A 27,729-nucleotide genomic window follows, 5' to 3' on the forward strand; every position below is an offset into this window, starting at 1 on the left:
AGTTGCTCTCCACTTAAGCCCTTTGCATCAGGTCCTCTTTTTGTTTCCCCTCCCTCCCCGCTCCCCTCTCCCTCATGAGCCCTTAATAATTTATAAATTATTATTTTGTCATATCTTGTCCTGTTTGACGTCTCCCTTCAACCACTTTTCTGTTGTTTGTCCCCCAGGGAGGAGGTCGATCCTTATAATCGGTTCCCTCTTTCCAAACCACTCTTCCTCTACCCACCCAGTATCACCCCTCACATCCCTGGTCTGGTCTAGCCAGACTTGCAAGGTAGAATTCGGATCATGATAGTGTGGGGGGTGGGGAGGAGGCATTTAGAACTAGAGGAAAGTTGTATTTTTCATCGGTGCTATATTGCACCCTGACTGACTCATCTCCTCCCCTAGACCCCTCTGCAAAGGGATCTCCAGTGGCCAATAAATGGGTTTTGAGTCTCCACTCTGCACTTCCCTCTTCATTCACTATGGTAAGATTTTTTTTTTGTTTTGATGATGCCTTATACCTGATCCCTTCGACACCTCGTGTAGACTATTATTTTCATATCTTACATTGTCCTCTGTCTTCTTTCACTCACTTTTCTGCTGTTCGTCCCCCTGGGAGGAGGTTATATGTCGATCTTTGTGATAAATTCCCCCTCTTTCCCCCACCTTCCCCTTATCCTCCTGGTATCTCTATTCTCATTATTGGTCCTGGGGGTTTATGTGTACTGGATTCCCTGTGTTGCGAGCTCTTAGCAGTAGCAGTGTGCATGTTCTGGTCTAGTCAGATTTGTAAGGTAGAATTGAGGTCATGATAGTGTGGGGAAGGAAGCATTAAAGAACTAGAGGAAAGTTGTATGTTTCTTCAATGCTATACTGCACCCTGACTGGCTGGTCTCTTCCTTATTCTAATAAATTGAGTGAAAGAGATAATCTAATATTGAATAGTTTTTGACAACTCGTTTTTGATAGTGCAATTGCTACCATGAAATGCTGAGACAAACAGAATATTCTAAAATATTTTAAGAATAGGAGTTTTCTTATGTATTAAATTAATAAGAGTTATAAAAATTATATACGTACCGAAGCATGGACACAATGAGAGGTACATTAGCAAGACTACAAAATAGACTTGAAGAAAGAATGAACGAAATAACCAAAGGCAATTTGTAGCACTTTATATCACATTTCATAAGTTCAGCATCATTAAAGTAACCTTGAATGTCTTCTTTTAAGAATCCTTTGGTAATGCAAGAACAATTGTAGTATAGCTATGGATAATGAAGACAGAAAACAATTTTTTAAAGGTATAGTCATGAAGCAAATGTTTTTAATATCACACAATATAAATTAAATATTCTAGGAATCACATCCACCAGTTTTAATAAGTAATTTTACTCTATAACTGCCTTATTTAGAAATAAAACAATAACGATAAATTTAAGATATTCCTGTCAAAATTATTGTTTGCATTAAATTATAGTTACTTACAAAAGTTTTATTAATTCAAAACATTTACCCCAAAATACTTTTATTTAAGTTCACATTTGCTTGCTGTACTGCTATATGAATTGAGAATAAGGAAAATGTAAAAAAAATAAAATGTTATCTGGGATTTAAAATGATGAGTATTACCCAGTTATGGAACACTTGAATCTAGGTTCAAAATATAAGACCTAGTGTTGAAAAAACAATCTAGTGTTGTAATTAATGATGGCAGGGATGAATTATCTATTAAACAGAGTAGTGCACAGATTAGACCCATGGGAACCCATAAGTTCTTTTGTTAAACTGATAAAAATTTATAATTTTATTGTAGGATTTATATTTCAAGGAAGATTAATATAGTCATAGTAAGAAGAACTAAATGGAATTTCCAAGTACAGCACTATACTATTTAGCAATTAATTAATCTATAGAAATTACTCTAAACTGTTCTCCAGAGAAATTGCCTCAGTCTTTCTCTATTAATTGTGATGTTGATCTTTGATTTTTCTTATGACACTTATTGTATTGAGAAAGTGCCCTTCTATTCCTGTTTAATTGAGTCTTTTAACAGTAATGGGTGTTGGATCTTGTGAAATGCCTTTTATACATCTACGGATATGGTCATGTGATTCTTATTTTTTGTGTTGTGTATGTGGGTGATGGCATTGATTGTTTTTCAAACACTATATCATTCTTGTTCTCTGGAATAAATCTCAGTTGCTTATGATGAGTTACTTATTTGATATGGTATTGCATTCTATTGGCCATAATTTTATTGAGAATATTTGTGTCTATGTAAAGGAAGAATATTGGTCTGTAGTTTTCTGTCTTTGTGAGATCTTTGTCTGGTTTTTGTGTCAGGGTGATGCTTGGTTCATAGAACAAGTTTAGGAGTTTTCTATAACTTTATATATTCTAGAATAGTCTGTGTAGAGTTTGTGAGTTTTTCCCTGAATAGTTGCTAGTTTTTCCCTGTGAAACCATTCGGTTCAGGAGCTTTTCTTGGTTTGATGCTGCTTGATGGCCTTCTGTCTTCCTTTATTATGGGTCTGCGGTGGTTTTCTGTAGAGGTCTGCACTAATATGGGTAGATGGTGGATTTCTGGATATTTGCCTGTATCTTCTAGGTCATCAAATTTGTTGGAGTACAGTGTTGCATAGTAGTTAGTAGCTATTTTTTTTATTTCATTTGGATCTGTTGTGATGTTCTTTTATATTTAATTCTAGATATAATTTATATCTTATTTCTTTTCCTTTGTTATGTGTGCAAACAAATTCAAGGGAACAATTTCTTGTATATTTTGTCTTACTGTTTTTCTATTTTCTAGTTCATTATTTCTGCTCTACTCTTATAATTTATTTTTTGACCATTTGTTTGGGTTTATCTCATGGTTCTCGTTGTTATTGAAGATGTTGTGTTGAGGTGTTGATTTTGGATTTCTCTTTTTTCATATGTGCATTTTCTGTAAATTGCCCTCTGATAAGTGCTACTGATGTCTTCACAAAAGATTTGGTTTGTTGTTATTTATTTGGTATGTTGTGCTCTCATTATTTGATCTGTTACACAGTTGTTTTAAGTAATATGTTGTTGTTTCCATAATTTTATTGTTATGTTCCTGATCTTTCAATTGTTGATTTCCAGTTATATAGTGCTATCATCTGAGGAAATCTCAAAGTTTTTAATTTATTAAGCTCGTTTTGTAGACCAACACATGGTCTTTTCTAGCGTATGTATACAATATACACTGGAAAATAACACTGATTTTGTTGTGTGGAATACTCTGACAATGTCTATTAGTTTGAGGTGTTTGATTGTGTTGTTTAGCTCTTCAGCTTCTTTACTGATTTTCTATCCTAATTATCTCTTTGCTAGTGATGTATTAAAATCCATTATTGTCATGCTGCAATTTCTCTCTTCAACTCTGTGAAGGTATGATTTATATATTTTGAGGGTCCTTTATTGGGGTTGCATATGTTAAGGCCTTATTATTTTATTTCATTAAGGCCTATATCGAATGCAATCTTGTCTATAATTGAATTATTTGTCTTGAAGTATACTTTATCAGAGAGTAATAATTCCACACCTGATTTTAATGCTTTATAAATATATAATTTTTAGCCCATTTTATATGTGTTGGAAGTGTGTCTCTTCTAGGCAGCATATAAATGGATCTTGTTTTCGTTTTTTAATCATTTTATTGGGGGCTCATACAACTCCTATCTCAATCCATACATATACCATTGTGTCAAGCACATTTGCTGACATCATCATGCTCAAAACATTTGCTTTCTACTTGAGACCTTGGTATCAGCTCATTCCCCCCTCCCCCTCACTGTTCCCACCTTCCCTCCATCCTCCCAGTATCATCACTCTCACCACGGGGACAAGGGAACAACACAACTCAGGGACGAGGGAACAACAAGTGATCCAAAATCAGTGGCGAGGAGGGTATAAGAGACCTGGTGGAGCGCGATCAAGGGCAGTGTAACCAAGAGGAATTACTGAAACCCAAATGAAGGCTGACCATGAGAGTGTGACAAGAGGGAAGTAAAAGGAAATACGAGGAAAGAACTAGGAGGCAAAGGGCAGTTATAGAGGTCCAAATACAGCCATGTACGTATGTAAATATCATTATAAATGATCATGGAAAATAGATCTATAAGTTTAGTATTAAGGGAGCAGATGGGCATTGGGCCTCCATTCAAATACTCCCTCAATGCAAGAGCACTTTGTCCTATTAAACTTGAATTCCGTGATGCTCATCTTCCCTACACGATCACTGAAGACAAAGCAGCCTTAGGGCTACATCTGCCCTCCTTTAGCTGACATGGGAGGAGGAGAATCCAACTCCATCCACAGCAACCCAAGGCCTGTGGCCACAAGCTAGAGGCCAATGTTCTCCCTATATCCTTCTTTCCCTATTCTGACACAAACGATTCCTGTCACAACACTCTACTTCTCTGCTGAATTCAATTGTTGTTGTTGTTTTTTTTGCAATGGCCACACATACTCACAAGCAACAATCACAAGGATGCGGGTTTATTCAGGGAGTAAACAAGTTACCACAAGCCAGTATCTTAAAAAAAAACAACATTAAGCGTATGTCACAGTCTTTGGTTCACAGCAATAACTCTACTCAGCCAGTAGCCAAGTCTCGGTCTGATCTTCAGCCTCTTGGCCATGTACTCCTTTGGTCTCTGCCTTCTTGTCCCAGGAAGCATCCTTGCTCCTGTACGTCACAGTTTTATCCTTTCCTCTCTGCCTTTCTGATCTCTCTTAAAGTCTCCTTGTCTTGGCTTCTGGATGTGGCATCACATCAACAGTAACTTTCTTCTCTTATTTCCGAGATGGCTTTCTTATATACAGGAGAATATCAACTAGGATGTCCAATCCCCTCTATTAGTATCACATATCCTGTTTGCATAGCCCTCTCCAATCAATTGGTGGGAGTTGTAGAGACATTGATATTAAACACGTACTTAGAAAACTCACATCACTCTCACACACACACGTATTGGAAAATGCATCAAATAATACAACAAAAATCTTTCCTTACCAGAAAATTCTGTACTATGGAGGTGATAGGCAGTAAAAATGTTACAATGTAGTATAAGGTAACACATCAAATATAATTATTTCAGAATTCCTACTGCTACCTTCTCTGTATCACTGTTGAGTCTAGGTTGTTTCTCTCATAATTTTAAGCTAATTGCTTTTGTCACTTCAAATGCCGAGTTAAATTAGATTAAATGACGGACACTTTTCAGCAGATTTGCCAAAGGCAATACATAGTTTAATTTTTTACAGCTATTTCTCTATGCATTGTGAATTACATCAACATCTTTTCTCATTTATTATGTTGTTATCTATTGTTCTGGTTGTGAGCATCTATTTTTCTTTATATTCAATTGCAATTCATACTGAAGGCTACAGGCTCTCAGTTTCACCAACAACTGCTTCAAGTCCTCCTAACTTCTGTAAACAAGGCTATATTTTCTGCATTTTACAGATAGCTCTCCTCCAACCCTGATGCCGTGTTCTTCATATAATCTAACTTCTCAGATTATTTGCTCAGGATATAGGTTAAATAAATATGATGAAAGTATACAACCTTGCTACACACATTTCCTGACTTTAGCCCACTTATTACTCACTTTTTCTGTTCAACCACTGCCTCCTCTGAGTCTAGATATAGGCTCTGCATGAGTGTATGGATTGCTCTGGAATTCCCATTCTCCTCCGGGTTATCCATGGTTTGCTAACTATGGGCGATTCACATAGTCAAATTCTTTTGCATAGTCAATAAAATGCAAATAAACTATCTAGCAATGATGGAATCATTCAAGAAAGTAGAAAGATGAAATTGCTTAATTGAGTTTGAATCTTACATAGTAAACAAGATTCTATTAATACATAAATGCTAGAGCTCAAAAATACAAAAGGGAAATTGGAACCTAAATATTAGGTTTAATAACCAAAAAGTTATAGTAAAATTTGGTATTAGTGATTGGAAGACAGGATAATAGAAAAATAAGTACATTAAAATCAAATAAAAAGAGTTGAGAAAATATACAAAAGAGATCAAAAGAAAATAGGACTGTAGTTAAAGTGCATTTGTAGTCAGTCATTAGCCAGATTCTAGAATCCTAAGTCCTTCCACTTATTATATGTAGTGTATACAGTGGCTAAGCCCATGAATTGATATGTTTTTATTCCTATGATTAAGTCATGTCATATTGGATAGCTGATTTTTAAAACAAAAATACTTGTGAGTAAAATTCACCTAATTTTGTGAATTCTGAATTCAGAGATTAGAAGCGTGAGAGGGATTCAAGAGGATGGACAGTCCTTGTTGCTGTCTTGGAAAAAAGTAGGCAAACATGTTACAAGATACATAGGTGGCATCTAATGACTGAAAATACCCTCAAGAGACAATCCACAAGGAAAGAGAACCTTCATTGCTACTTGAAAAAGGAACTCAACTTGGCCAAGGACCAGAATGAATTTTAAAGTAAGTTTTCCGCATAAGTGCCAGAAGGTGACGTTACAGTACCATCCCTTTCATTCACGAAGTAAGACAGAGGACCCTTTCAGAACAGGCCAGGCATCCTGGCCTGTCCTTAGATCTGTGAGAGAAGAGACTATAATAAAAGCAGCATTTGTTCCTGTTGTTGATTTGGGTGCCATCATTTGGTCCTCACACAGAGCAACCCTGTCCCTAGCAGAATAAAACATTGCTCAGTCCTATGCCATGTCCCCAATTACGCCAGTACTTCAGCCTGTGTTGCAATACTCGAGCCCTGTATCAACACTTGCTCAGGACCTTGATCATTTTACTGACTCTCCTTACCAAGTATGATGTCCTTTTCCATGGACTGGTCTCTTGTGAAAACATGTCTATGGCATGTAAGACAAAGACTCCCATTGCTTGCCTTTAAAAGGGGCACTCTGGTTGTACTTCTTCGAAGACGTATTGGTTTGTCCTTTGAGCAGTCCACAGTGCATTCAGTATTCCTCTCCAGCACCAAAATCAAAATGCACTGGTTGTTCTTCACTCTTCCTTATTCGATGTCAAATGTTCACAGGCATAAGACACAATTGAAAATACCATGGCTTCAATCAGACTTACCTTAGTCCTCAAAGTAGAATCCTTGTTTCTGAACATTAGAAAAATGTCTTGTGTTGCAGATTTAACTAATGTGACTCATCTTTTGATCTCTCTGGAACATTGATGGTGGATCCAAGCAAGACGAAATTCTTGACAACTTTGATCCTTTCTCCATTTACCATGACGTTATTGATTGGTCTAGCTGTGGGGATCTGGGTCTTCTTTACATGGAGTGGTAATCCATACCTAATCCTACAATTCTTGATCTTCATCAGCAAGCCCTCCTTTAAGTCCTCATTTTCAGCAAGCAAGGTTGTGCAATCTGCATTTGCTGTTAATAAGCCTTCCTCCCCTCTCATATCACATTCATCTTCATCATGCAGCTTCTCTACTTATTTGCTCAGCATATAGATTGAATAAGTATGATACAACCCTGATGTACATTTTTCCTGATTTTAAATCATGTAGATTCCTTGTTCAGTTTGCACAATTTATCCTTGCTCCGACTTCTGTGGGAGCACAATGCATTGTTTTAAAATTCCCATTCTTCTCAAGGTCATTTGTAGGTTGTTATGAACCACACAGTGTAATGCCTTGGCATAGCAAAAATAACCCCAGTAACTATCTTTCTTTTGAAAGGATTCCCCGCCTTCTGTCAAGATTGATCCGATATTAGCTATGGTATCCCTTGTTCCACATCCTATTCTGAATGAGCCTGGACCTCTAGCAGCTCCGATCAATGTACTTCCACACATTTTGTTGGATGATCTTCAGAAAAGTTTTAGTTGCATGTGATATCAATGATACTTTTCTACAATTTGAGCATCCTGTAGGGTCACCTTTCATTGGAATGGGTACAAATATGGATCTCTTCCAGTCAGTTGGCCATGTAGCTGCCACCTGGATTTCTTGTCATAGACAACTAAGTGCTTCCAGTGCTGCATCAGTGAAACATCTCAGTTGGCATCGCTCCAATTCCTGGAGCGTTGTTTTTGTGGAATGCTTTCAGTACAACTTGAATTTCTAACTAGAGCACTATTGGTTCTTGCTCCTGAGCTATTTCCTGAAATTGTGAAATGTCAATTATTTATTTTTAACCCCATATTCTTCTCTATCTTCTTTGGATGTTTCTCCCACTATTCGATGTTTTTATTTCCCCATGGAACCTTTCAGTATCGCACCTTGAGTTTTGAATTTTTTTCAGCCCGCCAGTTTAAGACATGCTGACCACGTTCTTCCTTTCTGGTTGCCTGCCTCTCGAGGCCATGCACATTTCGTTGCATAGGTTACTTTGTCTTTTTGAGCATCCCTTTGAAATTTTCTACTCAGCTCTTGGCTTCATTAGGTCTTTCCTCTGCTGAAGCTAATCTCAGATAAAGAGCAATTTCAGAGTCTCTTTTATCATTCACATTGATCTAGCTATCTTTTTAATAAATTTTGTCGGTATAATAAGCTAATTTATTGTCCTAAGAAGGAAACACAGCTAGAGCATCAAATATGTGAAAATTTTAATTTTTATACATTAATGCATTGATACAGTATGTTCTGTGAAACAGAAATGAAAATATAATGCAAACAACTAAGCACAACAATGTGAAAATGCTAACATCAAAAACAGATACAATCTCAAATATTGCTAGAAATAGAAGAGTATATTTGCTTACTCACAGCCTTTCTTTTTTTCTTTTTATTGTGACTTGGATGAAAATAAACCTATTAAATTGGATTTTCATTCAGCAATTCATACATTTTTTTTTGTGGTGACATTGATTGCAATCCTCAGAATGTAACAGCATTGTTCCCATTTCTTAACAGTGATGACAACTGTGTCCATCCCTCCTCCCCTCTCCTTTCCTGTCTCCTAAATATATCTCTGGGAAAATGCCACCCTATTTATCTCAAATGATAGATTGTTCTAAAGGTGTCCATAGCTTATGGTATTATTGTTCTCCTTATAGACCTGTCTGGTATTTTGCTGAAAGTTTTGCTGCAGGAGTTAGTTCAATTGTAGACCTAAAGGGTCACTAAGAGTCATAGTCTCAGGAATTCCATCAATCTATTTAGACAAGTAAGCCTGATTTTTTTATCATTTGACTTTTGTTCCATATTTTGCTACCATTATATTCAGGACCTCTTTGATTATGATCCCTTTCAGGGTAGTTGAGTAGAGAAACAAATCCAGAAACCCTCATATTTGTATAAGAAGAAACTTTATATCAAAGAGTAATTGTATATCAAGAGAATATCCCAGCCCAGTCCAGATCAAGTCCATAAATCTGATATTATACCATAAGTCCTATGCTAGTGCATAAATTTCACTTTAGACTCACACAGCCACATAAAACAATGCAGAATGCAGGAAGATCATAGGTTAGTGGGTCAAAAGTCTTGTGGATCCAATGGTGGTGGAAACATCACAGGAATAGCTCAGGTCTCCACCACATGGCTTTCCCAGGTCTCACCATGGCTTCACATGGCTTGTCAAGAGGAAGGTAAAGCACAGAGAGAGAGAGAGAGAGAGAGAGAGAGAGAGAGAGAGAGAGCCCTTCCTCCAGGGAGAAAGAGAAGTTCCCAGGATCCTCATGAGAAGACCATGCCCACAGAAAGGCATCACCAGGCTATGACTGTGACCTTATTGACAGGCTAGACTCCACTTACACTTATCAGGTTGACATGATATTATATAACTACCACAGTAGTTGACATCATTCATTTTAATATAGGTTAGGTATTCTTTTTTAGATTAATGCTCAATAAAAACCTGAAGATATAGTACAAGATCATAGACTTTGAATAATATCTGTGAAACACTATATTAAAGTTGATCGGACATGCTGATTTTTGTAATGAAAGATCTGTGTGTAACAGATAAAAAATGTTTAGATATATAATTAATAAAGAATTCTATCACCTTCTAAGGAAAGTGGTATACTTCTTAGGAATTGGGAAATATCATCTTCGAGTGCTCCCTGGTACTACCTGGCTAAGCTCTTGGGTGCTTACTCAAAGGAGGAGCTCAAACCACAAGTCCTTTAGCAAACAAAGAAGGGGTAGTGTTCAGCTACTCCACTGGGCTCTACAAGGTCACTCCGAGTCCAATTGAACTCCACATAAATTATTTTTGCTTGGTTTTTATTAATTTTTATGGATTGCACCATTCTCATAAAGACTAGTGAGGAAAAAGAGAGAGAAAGATACATTTTAAAGTCTTCGCCTGTCAAAAGGTGGAAGCGGGGCATACTCTATTATTTAGCTAGCAATTCATTTATACACATTTAAATATCTTAAAAAAATAAGTCCCAAATCCAACAAGAAGTAGTGCGTTCAGCATGGCAAAATTAATTAGTCCAGAGAGTGATACAACCCTCAGGGAACACTAAAGTGAATGGCAAACCAACCAAACTGACAGCAACTGAATTGATTCTGGTTCACAGAATCTGTGTAGGGTTTCGGACACTGAGAACCTTTTGGGAGCAAACAGCATCATCTTTTCTCCTGTGACGTGACGGGTGGATTTGTGCCACAGCCCTTGCAGTTAGCAACCTAATGCTTATCTTAGGATAAGCATTTAAAGTGAAACGCAATTCACGCAGACAGCCTGACGAACACGTATAAGGTACATCCACTGTGGAGTTGTTTGTCCTGCTGTCATCTGAAACTTCTCTAATCCCCTAACCGTAATGGCGAGACTAATGGATTCATAAAGACCTTTCATGGAAGGTGAATGCTGGGAAATCATCAAGTGATTGCCACCTCTAGGTTAATGTGTAACAGAAATACAGAAAAAGTCAGAAAATGTGGAGAAGTTGATTCTCCATCATAAGTAAAACCTTAGTGGAAGATAACTCGAACACTGGCGAATCTGCGAGTCTGGAATAATTGATACAAGGTTGGGATGGGGTAAGGACTGCTGATTGTTAAAATAGATTTAAGACAAACAACATAAGTTGAAGAAAAATGTTCTCAGTGACTTCTTTCAAAATCTGATTCCCAATTGTGTTATGGTAACAGCTCTCAAAAGAGGCATGTCATAATGTAGGAATATCTCTTCACCTCCACTCCCAAATGTGATAAACCTATTGTACCGTAACAACTTAAAACAAAAGTGTTTGCTGATTTTATTATTGTTGAGTTAATTTTTTTCATCTGGACTTTAAATAGAAAAAGAAAGAGAAAATCATATAGAGAGATAAGAATGAAACTTGAACACATAATTTTTAAAAAATTACCTTTCGAGAGGAAGTGCTTTTTGACTCTAGACAGCCCGCAAAGCAGGGGGAAAAGTATTCAATATTGTCCCTTCCACATACAGGAGAATAAAATGAAGCTGAGCACGAACAATGAGAATTACAAGGTGCTGTCAGGTTTCCCAACTGCCCTGTCCTATTAAGACAAAAACGACAGCAGATTAAATGTAATTATAGCAGTATTCTTTTCTATTTAGTTACGAATATGCAAAGCAATCGATGAAATTCATAAAATACACCTAAATCATGTTTTAAGTTTTTGTAGTTAACATACACAGCTCAATATAATTTCAACAAGTCAATCAGCAACACTGATTACAATGTTGAAATTCATTTTCACTCTTAAAGAAGTTGTTCATAATGCTTGTAGAATTTGGATTCTTCATTTGAAGGTGTAGGGCTGTGGTGTTATGTGACATTCAGTTAATGAACCTAATGCTGTGTCTGGTGCGTCAGTTCTACCTCTTACTCCCTTGTGTGGTGTCTGAGGTAGTCAATGTTCACAAGTGGCCACTGAAGATACACACATTGGTCTCTAATTGTCTTTAACAACAGAAGAGAAGTTGAGTTACAACAGAAAAACGATATTGAATGTGTGATTAAATGCTTCTAGGAACAAGTGCTTCCTTTGCCATGGAAACTGAAGAACCGGATGATGCCAGTTCTGGAAGATTACTGGAACTGGGCGATAACAGGAAACAAACAAGCAAACAAATCCTAGAGAAGACTTCCACTCAAAAGGCACAACAGAGGCTGCATGAACGCCCTGAGAAATGACGTAAGTATGCTTTGGCTATTTTTGTATTCATTCTGTCAGCTTCTATATTTTAATTGTGTAGGCATCTAATATATTTGAAGATCATTTGCATTTATTGATATACCAAGATTAACATCTAACATGTTAGTGTTTTCTCATTATTGAACTTATTCTTTTTTGTTGTTGTAAAACCTTCTTTTAGAACTTCTCCTGGTTTCAGTTGAGCATTTTAGATGATTCTATTTATTTTTCTTTCCAAGCACATGTTATATTTATATATAAATGCATTTTCCGCCCTCGGTTATGCAGTAAGCATCATGACTAATCTAGGACTACATCAAATGATCCTGTATCAATCCACAGCTAGTGCTCCAAGCTCAAAATCACGGCCATCAAGTTGCTCTGATTCACAGAGACCCTATAGGATAGAGTAAGTCTGCCCCTTTGTATTAATAAGGCATTAAGTCTTAACAGGAGTAGACTGCCTCTTTTCCTCAGTACGTAGTCCCCAACACCACCGGAAGTCCACAGGTAGTGCAGCCACCAATTAAAGAATACTTCCAATTCTTTTTTCTTGCTCTTTATAATAATGCTATAATTTATTTCAATTATCCATAAGATAATCACAGACTACATTGCTGTTACTATTATTTTGAACAAATAGCTATCAGTAAAGGCACATTAAGACAAATTTTGCCTTGCCTTTATTTATTCTCCTCTTTTCTTAATAGACTTTCTAGCATATTATATTTTCTTTCTTAATGAAGACTTCTTTTACGATTTTTTACCAGGCAGGTTCATTCATGAAAACTCCTCTCAATCTTCATTTGCCTGAACAAGTCTGTTTGAAGGACAGTCCAGGTGTTCATTTTTCTTTCTTTCCACATAGCATATTTCATGTGACTCTCTTGTTTCCGTGGTCTCTGAAGGGAACTCCGTTGTAATTCTTATTACTTTCAGTTGTCATTGAGCTTATTTAAATTCATGCCAATCTCTATTTGTATCAGAATAACACTGTTCTAATGGCTGACATTATCCAAAGGAGGTCATTAAATCCTTTTGTTCCTATACTTAATGCTTCAACTTCCAAGTTAAAGTTTACTTTGATCCTGAACAGCTTCCTTTATCGTTGTTTTAAGCTGTAACCAATGTCATTAGTTATTGTTCATCTGAGAATATTTTTGCTCTCCTTCATTCTTGAAGAATCTTTGGCCAACTATAAGTTTATGAGTTGTGTGGTCTTTTCATTCGCCATTGTAAAGATGTTTCACTTTCTTCAGATACCGTGTGTCCTGATGAGAAACTCACATTCTCTTGTACTTGTACTCCTATCAATAGTGGTTTCACATGCTTGTTTACAGTGCCCATATCTGGAGTGCATATGGACCTATTCTATTGGATATGTTCTCTTAGTTTTGACCATGTCTCTTCTCTTGACTTAACGTGCTTGTTCTCTTTTGTATGGTGGGCACTGTAATTCTGTTTGTTTGATTTTTAATTTTTGTATTGTAAATTAGGTGGTTGGTTACATTTCAGATTTGCAAGTTTGTATTCAACAGTTTAATTTATGAATTAACTCCTGCCTAATAATTTACCCTTCATCCACTCTTTGATTTCTCTTCTCTCTCTACTGGATGACTATTATCCATTTCAATCACACTACCACCTGCCAACAGCCTAGCCCATTGTTTTCTCCCCTTTTCCCTACTTCTGCTTAGCAATCTCAAAAATCAGTTACCTTTGATGGTGGTGGTGGTTGTTATTGTCAGATGCCGTTGAGTTGGTTCCAACTCATAATGGCCCTGTGTAAAACAGAATGAAACACCAACTGATCGATCCTGCACTGTTCTCAGAATTGTTCTTATATTTGTTCCCTTTGATATAAAAGTCTTTATCTTGTGATTTTCCTCTTATATCAGTCGTCTTATATTATACTTGTTCTTCTGTAATTGGCTACTTTCATTCAGCATAACGTGCTTCATGGTTCTTCATTGTTTTCTTATCGATTCATAGTATTCTTTTGTGTGTCAGTTTCATGACCGATTCTTCTACTGATGGGCATTTAGATTGCTTCCAACTTCTTCTCATGATGAATTGTGCTGTACTGAACTGAACATAGGTGTCAATATGTTCATTCATGTTATGACTTTTACTTTTTATGATGTATACCTTTTAGAATAATTACTGAATGATAGGTAATTTATATTCCAAGGGCTTTAAGTAGTGCCATATCATGACCCTAATTCTACCTCACAAATATGGCTAAACCAGAGCATGTACATGGGTACAGATAAGAGCTGGAAACACAGGAAATACAGGACAGTTAAACTCCTCAGGACCAATATTGAGAGTAGCCATACTGGGTGGTTAAGGGGAAGATGGGGGAAAAAAGAGGGAACCTATCACAATGACCTACCTATAATCCCCACCCAGGGGAATGGACAACAAATACATGCAAGGTATGAAATAATAATTTATAAATTATCAAGGGTTCATGAGGGAGGGAGGGGAAAATGAGAAACTGATACCAAGGGCTCAAGTAGTATGAAACTGTTTTGAAAATGATGATGGTAACATATGGTAGCTTGATACAATGGATGGATGGATGTATGGATTGTGATGAGTTGAATGTGCCCTCAATAAAATTATTTATTATTTTTTAAAAAGAAAGAAAATCATGTATTTCATTGGGCAAATCTTCTGCTCAGAGCTCTTTAGAGTTGTAACAAGCAAAGATATTATGCTGAGGACTAAGGTGTAGCTGATCCAAGCATGGTTCTTTCAGTGACCTCATATGCACTTGTTAGTTGCACAATAAAGAAGAATTGCAGTGGTGGGGGGAGGGCTTTTTGAGGGAAAGAGATCAAGACGATACTCATTTGTTTTTTGATGTGAGGGAGATAGTGCATTTGGAGTTTATTCTACAAGGTCAGATTGTTAATCAAGCTTAATATTTAGAGGTTCTGAAAAGTTGGAGTCACAGTGTGTAACCAAGACTTGATTTGTGGCAGACTGGAATGGTTTTTCCACCAGGAACATGAACCTGCTCATGCAGCTATTTCACTGTGCCAGTGTTTGGGGGTGTTGGTGGGGAGAGCATGAGCATGCTTCTCTTGACCTACATGTCTTACTCACTTGACCTCACTCATAGTTTCTTTTTGTTTTCATGAATGAAGAGGGACATGAAAGGAAAATGATTTACAATGTAGAAGAGGTGATGAAAAAAAAAACAACCCAGGGAGGTGCTGTCAGCCATCCAAATAGATGAGTTTAAAAAATGTTTCCAAGAGTGGAATCAAAGATTTGACCAATTTATTAAGTGTAATGGAGGGTACTTTGAAGGTCATATTGCTATTTTATAATAAAAAAAATTAAATACATAGCTTTGAAAAAAATTGGAGGGGGTGCCTGGCATGTCTATGATACCGGATTGGATGCTTGTGAGCTCAGTTCTTTTTTTTTTTACTTTGTTGAGATCCTTTCTAGTTGTATCTTTCATTAATATTGGGCATTAAAGTCTCCCAATATTATTTAAGTTTCATATTTCTTTCTTCAGTTTTTTAAGAGTCATTTACACATTTTGAGGTTCTTCCACTGGGTACATAGATATTATGGTAAGTCCTCCTATTCAATTGGCCCTTTAATCATTATGTAATACTGATTATTGTCTCTCATAATGTATATTGCTTAGAATTCTATCTTATAAGAAATTAATTTTACCATTCCTGCTTTTTTTTATTAGGTTGGTAAATTTTTTCACCTGTTGATTTTTAGGCTATTTTTTTCTTTGTGTCTAAATTGTTTCTCTTATAGACAGCATGTTGATTTCTAATAAAAATTTCAATATCTTCTGCTAATAATCTCTGTCTTCTTATTGGTGCAATTAAACCATTTACTTCAAAGCAATTATTGATAGCTGTGAATTTATTGTTGTCATTCTGCTGTCTGTGTGTGTTATTACCGATTTCTTTAAAATAGTTTCATTGACACATAATTCATATAACATAAAATTTTATCATTCCATTATATTAAGATAGGTTTTTCAATTATCACCAATATCAATGTCATAACATTTTATTCTTGTATTCATTGTTCTTAACTCTCAATTTGCACCCAAACTACTCAAACTATGGCCCTAGGTAATGGTTAATCCAGTTCTTATCTCTACAGTTATTCATATCCTGGATTTCATATACAGAAAATCATACAAAACATAAAAAAGAAGCAAACAAACAAAGTTTAAAATGACAAGACAACCCTCCAGTTCCCTTTCCTGTCAGATCAAAACACTGGTCTGGGTGGTCGTAAAAGGAGGAAAAGAAACATTGAAGCTGCCCCTCAGTGCTCTTGGAGCCTGGGCTAGTTTCAGACAGGGTAAAAATAAATAAATAAAAAATAAAAATGACAAGACATAAAAAAATCAGAAAATATTTCAAATGGAAACAATGTAATATGGGTCAAAAAGGGAGATCAAAGGATAACGTGTTACCTAATGATAGTTATCACACTCGGCTTTATAATGCTCTCTGTCTGCTAGCAAGGCTGTTCCCGTGCCGGGATTACAGTTACAGGAAATTCACCGCAGGGCTCATCCATGTGCTCCACAAATGGATTTGGGCCTTCCACTGTCATCCAGAGCCGTCTGTAAACTGGGTATTCAGAATTTAAGCTCTGTTACCATTCCCTCTTTGGAAATGTATTTTATTATCTATAATCCTTGGATCACATGGGCTGGTGTCCTTCTTTATGTAGACTTATTTGATGACTCACTTCCATAGCATCTTCTTTGAAAGCAACCCTTTAAGATGAACGACACTATTTTTTCTAATAAGCAGCCACAATCTGGTTTCTGCAGCACAGCTTGCATAACACTCATATCATTTGTGGGTTTTCTTGTCATATTTATTGTTGTTTTAATATATACCAAGTGTAGGATTTTTCTCTCATATTTTGTTATTTTACTACCTTATTAATTTCTTCCCAAATTTAAAATTTCACTCTTGAAATTTACTTAACTTCCTTTCCATTTGAAAGTTCTGTAACTAAACTCTTCCTTGAATTTATTTTTAATGATATACATTAAAAAATTTAAACTAAAATATCATTTTATTGGCAGCTCTTACAACTTTTATAACAATCCATACAGCAATTTTATCACCTTATTTGTACATATATTGCCATCATTATTTTCTAAACATTTACTTTTTATTTGAGCCCTTGGTAGCAGTTCCTCTTTTTACCCTTCCTACACACCCCACCATGACCTCTTGATAAATCATTATTATTTTCATGTATTGCACCAGCCACTGTCTCCCTTCCCCTAGGTTTCTGTTCTTAATTTCCCTAGCAGTGAGAGAGGAGGTTATGTGTCGATCATTGTGATCAGTTCCCCTTTCCTCCCCTCAGCAGCTTCCTTTCCCCTATTCTCCTGGTATCACTACTCCCATTCCTGTTCCTGGATTCTGCTGTGAGCTCTTATCTCCTAGCTGTACCTGTGTACATGCTCCCGTCTGTCCCACAGTGAAAGGCAGGACTTGGGGGTCACAAAAGTGGGGGGTGAGGAAGCCTGAAGGAACCAGAGGAATAGTGTGTGTTTCATTGGTGCTGTACTATGCCCTGGTCAACTCATCCCTCTCCCTGTGACCCTTCTGTGGGGGGATGTCCCCTTGTCTGTAGATGAGTTTTGGGTCTCTGCTCTGATCCCACTTGTTGTCAACAATATGATTTGGGTTTTTTTGTTTGCTTGTTTGGGGTCTTCTGGTGTCTGTTACCTGATCCTGTTGACACTTCGTGATCACATAGGCTTGTGAGCTACTTCCCTGTAGGCTTGTTGCTTCTCTGCTAGATGTCCATCTGTTTAACTTCAAGCCTTTAGACCCCAGACACGCTATCTTTTCATAGTTAGGCACCATCCACTTTCTTCGCCACAGTTGCTTATGCACACATTTTGTCTTCAGTGATTGTGTAGGAGGGTGAGCAAGCACCACAGACTGCCAGGTTATTAGAACAAAGTGTTCTTGCATTGAGGGAGGGCTTGAGTAGAGGCCCAAAGTCCATCCACTGCCTCAGTGTATTGCCACATAAATATATGTACATAGGCCAATACCTCTATTTCTGTGAATTAATGTATTCACAAATGCACACCCCTATGTTTATACTGTTATCCATTACTTTGCTTCCTACATCTTTCCTCTGTTTCCTTTTACCTTCCTTCTGCCCCACCATCACACTTGCCCTTTTCCTGCCTCAGTAATTCCTGTCAGCTAGATTACATTACACATTTTTATCTCTGTTTTCCTGTTTTCAGCATTTAGGTTTATTTATTTTGGATATTTTTATATCGACATCAACTTTTGGGTGATGTCATGAATGTTAAATTTAGATTGTTATTATTTGGGGGTTTCTGTCCCAAAACTGGTATTTCTTGTAAGGTTGATAGGGATTTAAAAATTTTCCTAAACCCCTGTTTACCTAGGATTGTCTTAATTTCACTTTTCTGAGGGACCATCTTTTTGGGGTAAATGGTTTGAGACTGGCCGTGATTGTCTTTCAGAGAGGTCAGTTCCATGCCTTTTTGCTTGCATGGTTTATGGTGAGAAATTAGAGCATCTCTCAGAGACACCCCTTTGTAGCTAAGTTTCGTTTTCACTTAACTTCCGGGGAAAATTGAAGTTTTGGAAACTTCAACTGTGCCCTTTTGCAGTGGTGTTCTTTAGAGCTGTGTTTAGCGTCTACTGGGCTCATAAATGTCTATCTGTTCATCCTTTATGAAGTCAGAGGCTTTTCCTTCCAAGAACTCAGTATTTTCCCTGTGGCTTTCTCAATTATGGTTTAGAATGATGAGCACATGTAAGTTGTTCTTCTTCATGGTGTCCCACATTAAGTTTTAGGCTTTCTTTTTTATTTCTTTCTGGTTTTTTACTGTTCCGTTTTCAAAATAATATTAGCATTTGGTTTTCAATCTTCCATTGATTAAATTCAACTTCTTTGGTCATTGAATGCATCATCTATTTCTGAAATCATAGTATTAATCTTCTCTCTGTGTGGTTCCTAATATTTTCATTTACTTCTCCGGTTGTCCTTGTAATATTTTCCTGATTGTTTTAAAATAGTTTTGTTTTCCTTGCTGTTATATTTTTTCTCTCAGTCTTTTGACATAGTCTAAATACCACTATTTTCAATTATTCATCAAGCAGTTTCAATGTTTTCTTTTTCCTCTGAGAAAAGCCCTGATTCTGTATATTGGTCACTGGTTTGAACCACTGTGTTTTGTTTCCTGTGAAAACTGCAATTTTCTTTTGTCTTAGAAACATTGTGTATTTGCATTTAATTGATGACTGTATGCTGATAACACCTGCTTGCTGCTGGCTGTAATACCAAATGTGAGTTTGTATGAAGTTCTCTGCTGTCTGTGTAGCATAATTGACAGTACCTTTGATATGTGCTTTCTCCTATCTAGGGATGATCAATTTGGACAGGAGTGTGCAGCAGCCCTCCCCCAGTAGGTCTGGCTGCATGGGGTATGGTTGTGGCCGGCCCATGTGGGTAGAGTTTTCTCCAGTTGGATGACAAAAGAGAGGGTAAAAAAATCAAGCAAGAGACCAAAAATTAAATAATTTTAAGAAATGAAATAAATAACCAAACTCACTACTATTGTGTCAACTCTGACTCAGAGAAACCCTACAGGGCAGTGGGACTGCTTCTTGGGGTTTCTGAGTTTGTAGATCTTTACAGAATAAGAAAGCCCCATCTTCTGCCTGTGGAGAAGCTAGTGGCTGCACACTACATCCTTGTGCTTAGCAGGACAACACATAAATCACTGCAGCCCCGGAGATCAACACAAATATCAATAAAATAAAATAAGAGTAATAGAACAATAAAAAGTTTTAAAACACAAGTAACGGAATCAGATAAACAGCAGCAAGAAAAATAGTGCACAATAATGAATAATTTAAAAAGAAAGAGAAAATAGGCAGATAGAAAAGAAAAAAAGAAACAAAGTAGAATATGTGAAGACAAAGATGGGAAGATAAAAAAGCAAAAATGAAAAAAGAATGGTAGGGTAAAAGTTAATATAAAAAGACAAAAACAGAAAAATGGGAAGGGAAAAAAGATACTAAAAGAGGAAAAGAAATAAAAAAGAAAGCAGAAAGAGAGGACAAAAAATGAAATGAAAAGAAAACGTGCAAAGAAAAAAAAAATTAGGCAAGGGTAAGACAGAGAGAGGAAAACTGGCGGCTTAGTGCAACCGGTATGGGTCAGCCTCTTTTGCTCATCCAAGGAGCTCAGAGGATGAGTGGGGGGAGAGCAGAGGAAACCCATTCAATATGGATTTCCTCTTGTCTAACTGTTATCTGGGGGTCAGGAGCATGATGTAGAAATAATTCATTCAGACTCCAATCGTGGTTGAAGTCAGCGTGCTTATCCCTGGGAAGTAACTCTTTCAGGTCCAGAGAGTAACTAGGAGCAGAGCAGGCAGTTATGGAAGCAATTCGAGTCCAAACAGGGTGGCTAACAACAGGATGCTTGCTTTCTACTTTGCTTTCCATTAGTCTATGTGACAGAGCTAATGCACCTTCAGAGGCACAATGGTCCACCACGAGCCAGTCCTCAAGAATGAGGCTCTGACTAGACAGAGCATACATAGGTTGTGAAGAGGAGGGTATCTGGGGCTGGCTACTTATCTGTTCACCAGATGGGTGTGAAGAGCAAAGGAAGATCACACCTTTTTACCCTCAGTCACTAGTGTAGGCGTATTGTGCTGGTACTGCGTGGCAGAGCTGATTTTGGTAATGCCATGTGAAGCCAAAATTTTTTAATTTTCTTGAATGGTTAAAACTTATCATTTGATCTCCCTTTTGACACACTTTGGACTTGGTGTGTTTTTTAATATTTTCTGTTTTGTTTTTCTTCAAACTTGGGTATGTCTCTCTTGTACTTCATTATGGGTAGTAACCTTCTTAACTGTTATATATTTTTCTGGTTTTTTGATATGTGAAACCCAGTATGTGTAAAACTATACTGACAATTTCTCGATTAAGGATTTCTGGTGGTTATAGATGAGAAGGGGGTTATGGAGAGCGAATCTCAAGGAAAACAAGAAGGAAAAATGTGCTTTAAACTGATTCTGATCATGATTGTACAATACTTCTTGATATGACAGAATTATTGAATTATATGAAGTCTGGATTATATTCTTATGAAAATGATTTGGTGGAAAAGAACGATGTATAGTGTCAGAAAAACAGACACAGTTTTACGCTCTCTTAAAAGGTCACTATGAGCCAACACAGACTCGATGGTAGTGAGATTTGTTATTGTTTTGAATCAGTGTGTTGGTTCTCTCTTTTTTCTACTAGACAAAATGTTGGATGACTGCATTAATTCAGTTAGATAGTCACTGAATTTATGTCTAGATTCTAGTGCACTGTAAAATTCCCACTCCACAATCTTAGCCTTGAAGGGTCATCGATTAGGAACTAGGAATGTTCACCAGAGTTCCTCCCCATGGCACATTCTAAACTCTCCTTCTTATACATAAAGCATAACAATACCATAAGAAATACATCTCTGCTTTTCACTGGATAGCTGCTTGATTTGTTAACCTATCTCCATATACAGCTTCATAATTCAGAAAATACACTCAGTGAAAACTTCACAGAGGTATTTTTGTTGTCTTATTTGCTTACTCCCTTTCCTTTGCTACCCTGAATTGGCATGCTCTAATTTTCGTCTCCTTGGTTTCATGAGTTTATTAAAATCTGCATTGTTTTCTCTTCCTTTTAGACGCTCTGCCATCCTGAGACCCATTCACCAAGTTCTCGGTTTGTTGCTGATGTCCACAATTAACAAATATACTCAAGGAAAATGTAGCTACAGAAGGTTGTAACTCTTCTTCAGGATATGTCTATCCCTAGAATTTTAGTCTTTCAGTTCCATGCTGCCTAAATAATACTCTGAAGTCTTTAAATCAATATTGATAACTTCATTCATTATAATAGTTCTGCCTTTCATCTGAAAGTAAAATTTGTTTTTATTTCTTTCATATGTACAATAATTCTAATAATGGTATGAATATATAAATTGACTGTTGCATTCTGACATAAAATCAAATGCTAAATTATAATTACCCTTCGTAATTTTCAGTGACCCCTGCAAACTTCACATTTTCACACTTTATCAGACTTATAGGTAAAATCAGTAACACTGTTATAGCCGATGTAGCCATTACAAATTTCATCATATCCTTACAAGTCATCTTTAACTTGGATATAATGACACCTCCCATTAACTGTCCAATTCCACCACCTGGTAGTAAAACAAATCCTAAAATAAAGAAGGAAGGGAGAAGAAAGTTAGAAAATAATAATATTGCAACACAAAATAAAAAACCACTACCATCAAGTTGATTCTAATAGAGATTCCATAGGACAGAGTAGAGCAACACTCTGCAGGGTTCATGGGAACAGAGAGCTAAAGGCTCTACCCATTGTCCAATCATAGCAATAACTAAATTATAGTGATTATAACTAAAGACAATATCTCACTGGCATCAAATTGATTCAGACTTACAGAGACCCTGTGGGACAGGGTAGAAATGCCCCAGTGGATTTTTGAGACTGAAACCCTTTATGTTAGTAGAAAGCTTCATGCCTGTATTTAGCCCTCAATACATATCCTTTGCTTCTTGGTTCTTCCTCTATTTCTTTTTATTTTCTTCTTGTCCCACCATCATGTTCAAACTCCACTCTAGTTTAGTAATTCCTTGCTGCTACATCACCCTTAATTAAGCCCCACTAGACATCCTATGCCCTTCTCTCCATTGATTTTAGTTCACTTGTTGTCCCTGGGTTGATTTCCCCACCCCCTTCCTTTCTCTCACCTTCCTTTCTCCCATCTCCTCCTAGGAACCATGGAACCTGTTCTTATCATCTCTGAATTGTTTATCCTGCCTATCTTATCTAGATAGACATGAAGAAATATTAAAGAGCACAAAAACCAGGCAAAGCCAAACAAAACAACAAAGGAAGTCAAAATCAACAAAACAATAAAAACAACAACAAAAAATCAAAAATAAAATAACAACCAAAAAAGTCACATGACCAAAATGGAAAATCCCATAAATATTTCAAGGTCTGTTTGTTGGCCTTTATGAGTGTTTTCCAGTTGAGTCTGATAGGATTCCACGTTCTGTCTCCAAAGTCTATTTTTAGTATTCCATGGGAATTTCATCACTCTCATCCCCTTGCTGCTCTGTTGCATGCCCTTAATTGTTTACACCAGTGTGATGAGGTCAGATTGAGCAGAGTTGCTGCACTGTGTCTGCAGTGTTGTCCCCAGTAGTGTTATGGTTTACTGAAAGACATCAGTGGAGGGGCCGGCCCTGTCGCCCTCTCTGTGAGTTGTCTACTCTGAGCAGGAATATAGTCTTCTGGGATTGGTGAGTCAGGATGCGTTCCCCTCTCTCTCCATCCCTCTTTTTTCTGAAGTGTGTTCTTCAGGGTGAGGGGTGGTGTCCACATAGTTGGGATTGGAGCCAGTCACGCAGACCTCTCTATTGGTTCCCTGGCACATGCCGGTATGATACCCGTTGACTTGAATCCCGGTGTCTCTCCCTCTCCTGCTCACAACTGTTTCTTGATCCATTTTTGTAAGTTTCATAGGAGCAGAATTAAATGGTCTGGAATTCCCATCCCTTTAAGGTTATCCATAGGTTTTTTTTTTTTTTTTTATGATTGACCTAAGTTGAAGGCAGTGGCATAATCAACAAAACACTAGTAAACAGCTTTTTGGTACTCTCTCAGCCAAAATCCATCTGGCATCAGCAACAATATCCCTTGCTCCACATCCTCTTCTGAATGTGGTCTGAACCGCTGGCAGTTTTCTGTCAACACAGTGCTGCCACCATTATTGGATGATCTTCAATAAACGTTTATCTGCATGTGATATCAATGATATTATTCTATAACTAGACCATGGTGGTGTGTCACCTTTCTTTGGAATGGGGACACATATTGATCTCCCAATCAGTCAGTCAAGTAGCAGTGTTCCAAAGAGCCTGGCATAGATGAGTGTTTCCGACATTTTATCACTTTTTGAAACACTTCAATTGGTATTGCACCAAGCCCTGGCATCTTGTTTTTATGTAATGCTTTGAGTGCTGTTTGAACTTCCCGCAGTACCATCCGTTGTTGATTCTAGACTACCTCTTAAAATGGTGGAATGTCAACCAGTTATTTTTGGTATAATGATTCTGTGTATTTTTCCATCTTCTTTTGATGTTCTGGCATCATTTGATATTTTGCCAATAGAATCTTTCAATATGGCAATTGAAGGCCTAAATTTTCTCTTTAGTTCTTTCACAAAAGATATGCTGAATGTATTAATCCTTTTTGGTTTCCTAACTGTAGAAAATCACCTTTGCACCTTTCTTCATAATATTTGATTTCCTTTTTCTAAGCTGCTCTTTGAAATTTCCTATTCTGCCCTTTGACCTCATAGTATCTTCCATTTTCTCTAACCAATCTATGATTAAAAGCAAGTTTCAGAGTCTCTTCTGATGTCTGCTTTTATCTTTACTTTCTTCCCTTTTAATGATCTTTTCGTTTCCCTTTGAACGATATTCTTCATGTCCTCCCACCACTCATCAGGTCTGCTGTATTAGTGTTCCATGCAGCTAATCTGTTCTTGGGGTGTTTTTCAAAATCAGGTAGGATAGATCCATTTGTATTTCCACTCTCATGGATTTTCATTTTCTTTAACCTGATTTTAGCTGCTGACATTGCACTTGTCCATCTTCTCTTTGCGTAGATGAAGTCAATTTGATTTCTGCTTATTCCATCTGGCAAAGTCTACATGTTGTTGTGGGGAAAATTGTTGTGAACAAGTCATTGGTCTTGGCAAAATTCTATGATGTCTTCCCCAGCTTCATTTCTATTACCTAGTCCATATTTTTGAACTACTCTTCCTTCCTCTGTTTCCAACATTTGCATTCAAATTGCCAGTAATTATCAATGCATTCATTGCATAGTTGATCCATTTCCAATGGAAGATACTGGTAGAATTCTTTAATATCCTCATCAATAATGTTGGTGGTTGGTGCATAAATTTGAATGATACTCACATCACAGACATATTTGTACTTTAAGACAGATCTTAAAATTTCCTTTTTAAGGATGAATGTTATGCTGTTCTAAATTGTGTCATTCCTAGCACAGTAAACCACCTTATTTTATCATTCAAATGGCCAACACCAGTCCATTTCAGCTCGCTAATGCCTAGTATATCAGTTGCTATATGCTTCATTTACTTTAGTTGTAATGACTTGGATTGCTAACTCATAACAGTTCAAAACCAGCAGTCACTTGGCTTTTCTAGCCCCATAAAGAGTTCATGCCACATAAACCCACAGGGGCAGTTCTGTCTACAGCAGTGATTCTCAACCTTCTTACTGCTATGACCCCTTAATAATTCCTCACGTTGTGGTGAGCCCCCCCCCAACCATAAAATTATCTTAGTTGATACCTCATAACTGTAATTTTGCTACTGTTATGAATCAGGTGATCCCTGTGAAAGGGTCATTCAGCCCCCAAGGGGGTCCCGACCCACAGGTTCAGAACCACTGGTCTAGAGGGTGGCCTGAGTAAGCATCAACTAGATGGCAATGAGGTTATTTTTGCTTTTGTTTAGCCAATTTTCCTAGGTTCATACTTTGTGCATTCCGAGTTCTGTTCGGTAATGGATTTTTACAGCTCTTTCTTCTCACTTGGAGTTGGCCTCATCAGCAAATGAAGATGGCAAACATTTCACTCCCACATGTTTGACTGCATCCATATCACTATGGGCAACTCTGCTTTGAGAAAGTAGCTCCTCCTAAGACATATTTCAAGTGTCATTTACTCCAAGTGTTCCTTCTACCTTCTAGCACTATTTCTGAGAATATTCTGCTTCCATGTTTTAGGCTTCAGTGTCTGACCAGGGTCCCATGCTATGCATAAGGTTTCCAACAGTCAATTCCTCAGCAGTGGGCAGCTAATTCCTTGTTTGTATTCTGATCTTAGACTGGAATACCCAATGAAAACTATCCACTTTGAAATACCAATAATGTTGCTTCCAGGGTCAAGGCACCATGCGAGACACCACAACGTGACAAACACAGGTAAATGTTGATATTAACCTTAAATTAAATATCATAGATAATAAGTTAAATGGGTTTAATACTAACCTTGTGGTTTGAAAAATTCATTTTCATAGTCTTCAAAACCATTCTGTGTCATATTTTTTATTTCTGAACCACCCAATTTGGCAATGATGTGTAGTGTATCAAATAGGAAAATCTACCCAAGGTTCCTACACATTTTTACATTTGTTTTCTCTTTAGTCCATTTGTTTTATGGTGTATTTTTTTCCTTTTTGCTTAGTTTAATTAAAATTTGTTAAATTAGCATATAATTTTACAATGCTTCTGCTGGTTCCTTCAACATCTACACCATGTATGTTGGGGCTTTATTGTCTAAAACAAATGACTACCCATAACACTTTTATATTAATGCTAAAATCTTAAAATATTTCATTTAATTTACAACCTCTTTTATAGAGCCACTTTTCAATTAACATTGAAAATGTATACAATGTCGAAAATGGGCACAGGAAACATGAATAAGTCTATTCATAATTGCATTTTTGGACGAATGAAAACAAATGAAGACATGAACGTGAAAATGTCAATGGATGGATTAGAATAAATCAATATGATCATGGATAAATAAAATAGTGTTGTATGTGATGGTTAGGGATCTGGTTAAAAAGACATTCCTGGCTATCAGCAGAGGCCAACCTTTCAGTAAAGTGGTAGCCTGATGACATTTCCTTGAGAGTGTCGCCTTTTGTGTAAGAGCAAAATCGAACGGAAGCTGTTCTTCTCTTGCCCCCTTCACAGTCCTGCTCGTGGGACTCTGTGTTTGCCTCCAAGGAAGGCCCCATGGGAGGTGAGACCCTCGAAGCCAGCCTCCAAGGGTCCCTGCCATGCTTCCACTGACTTTGTATCCAGATAATTCTGCACCTACCAGTTGTGATCAACCTGTTTCACCCTCTACCTTCTAACTCTATTGACCTGCAGCCATGTGAGTCGGAAGAGGGCCACAGCTAACATTGTACCCATTGACTTGAGTCAGACTGTGCTGGAATGCCTTCTTGATATGAAACTACCTCTTGGCATAAGTTCTTTCTTTTACATATATGTCACTGGTTTTATTTCTCTAGACAACCCAGCCTAACAGTGTATTTAAAAAAGAAAATTCCATAGCACAGCTAAAGTGCATCAAATAGATAGAGATCAACATGAATTTGAACAAGATAATTTCTGATAAAAATGAATAGAAGATTATTACATAATCATATGACTTTTAGAAATATGATTTTATATACACCGGCAGTAAAGATATATAAATGTGAATGGGAAAGATGACTTTAATTTCATGAGTGAGTACTTCCCCAGATGGGGAAAGTAGGTTAAATTGTATATGTAGGGAAATTCAGAAGTCTTTAGAAGGTTTTATGTATTAAAAAATTGAAACAATAATGGAATAACATTTGTGTGTTCTATAGTTTTATAAAAAGTTATGTTTATAATATCTATTGAATTTTTT

At 37.0% G+C, this 27,729-nt stretch overlaps 1 protein-coding gene and 1 non-coding gene across 2 annotated transcripts in view; one reads left to right on the forward strand and one right to left on the reverse strand.

The window, feature by feature from the left end:
- Positions 1-27,729, reverse strand: part of SLCO6A1 (solute carrier organic anion transporter family member 6A1) — a 117,837-nt gene that overhangs the window by 13,791 nt on the left and 76,317 nt on the right. The window contains exons 7-9 of the mRNA XM_075542670.1: positions 22,213-22,408; positions 11,308-11,461; positions 1,066-1,253 (exon numbers count right to left, since the gene is read on the reverse strand). Of these exons, the coding sequence (XP_075398785.1) occupies positions 1,066-1,253; positions 11,308-11,461; positions 22,213-22,408 (538 nt within the window). The remainder of the gene's footprint in view (positions 1-1,065; positions 1,254-11,307; positions 11,462-22,212; positions 22,409-27,729) is intronic.
- On the forward strand, positions 16,338-16,457 carry LOC142441570 (small nucleolar RNA SNORA61). Its single transcript, XR_012782939.1, has one exon. It is a non-coding gene; the product is annotated as a small nucleolar RNA SNORA61 (small nucleolar RNA).

The sequence above is a fragment of the Tenrec ecaudatus genome, chromosome 2 (assembly GCF_050624435.1).
Source record: "Tenrec ecaudatus isolate mTenEca1 chromosome 2, mTenEca1.hap1, whole genome shotgun sequence".
NCBI classification, from domain to species: Eukaryota; Metazoa; Chordata; class Mammalia; order Afrosoricida; family Tenrecidae; genus Tenrec; species Tenrec ecaudatus.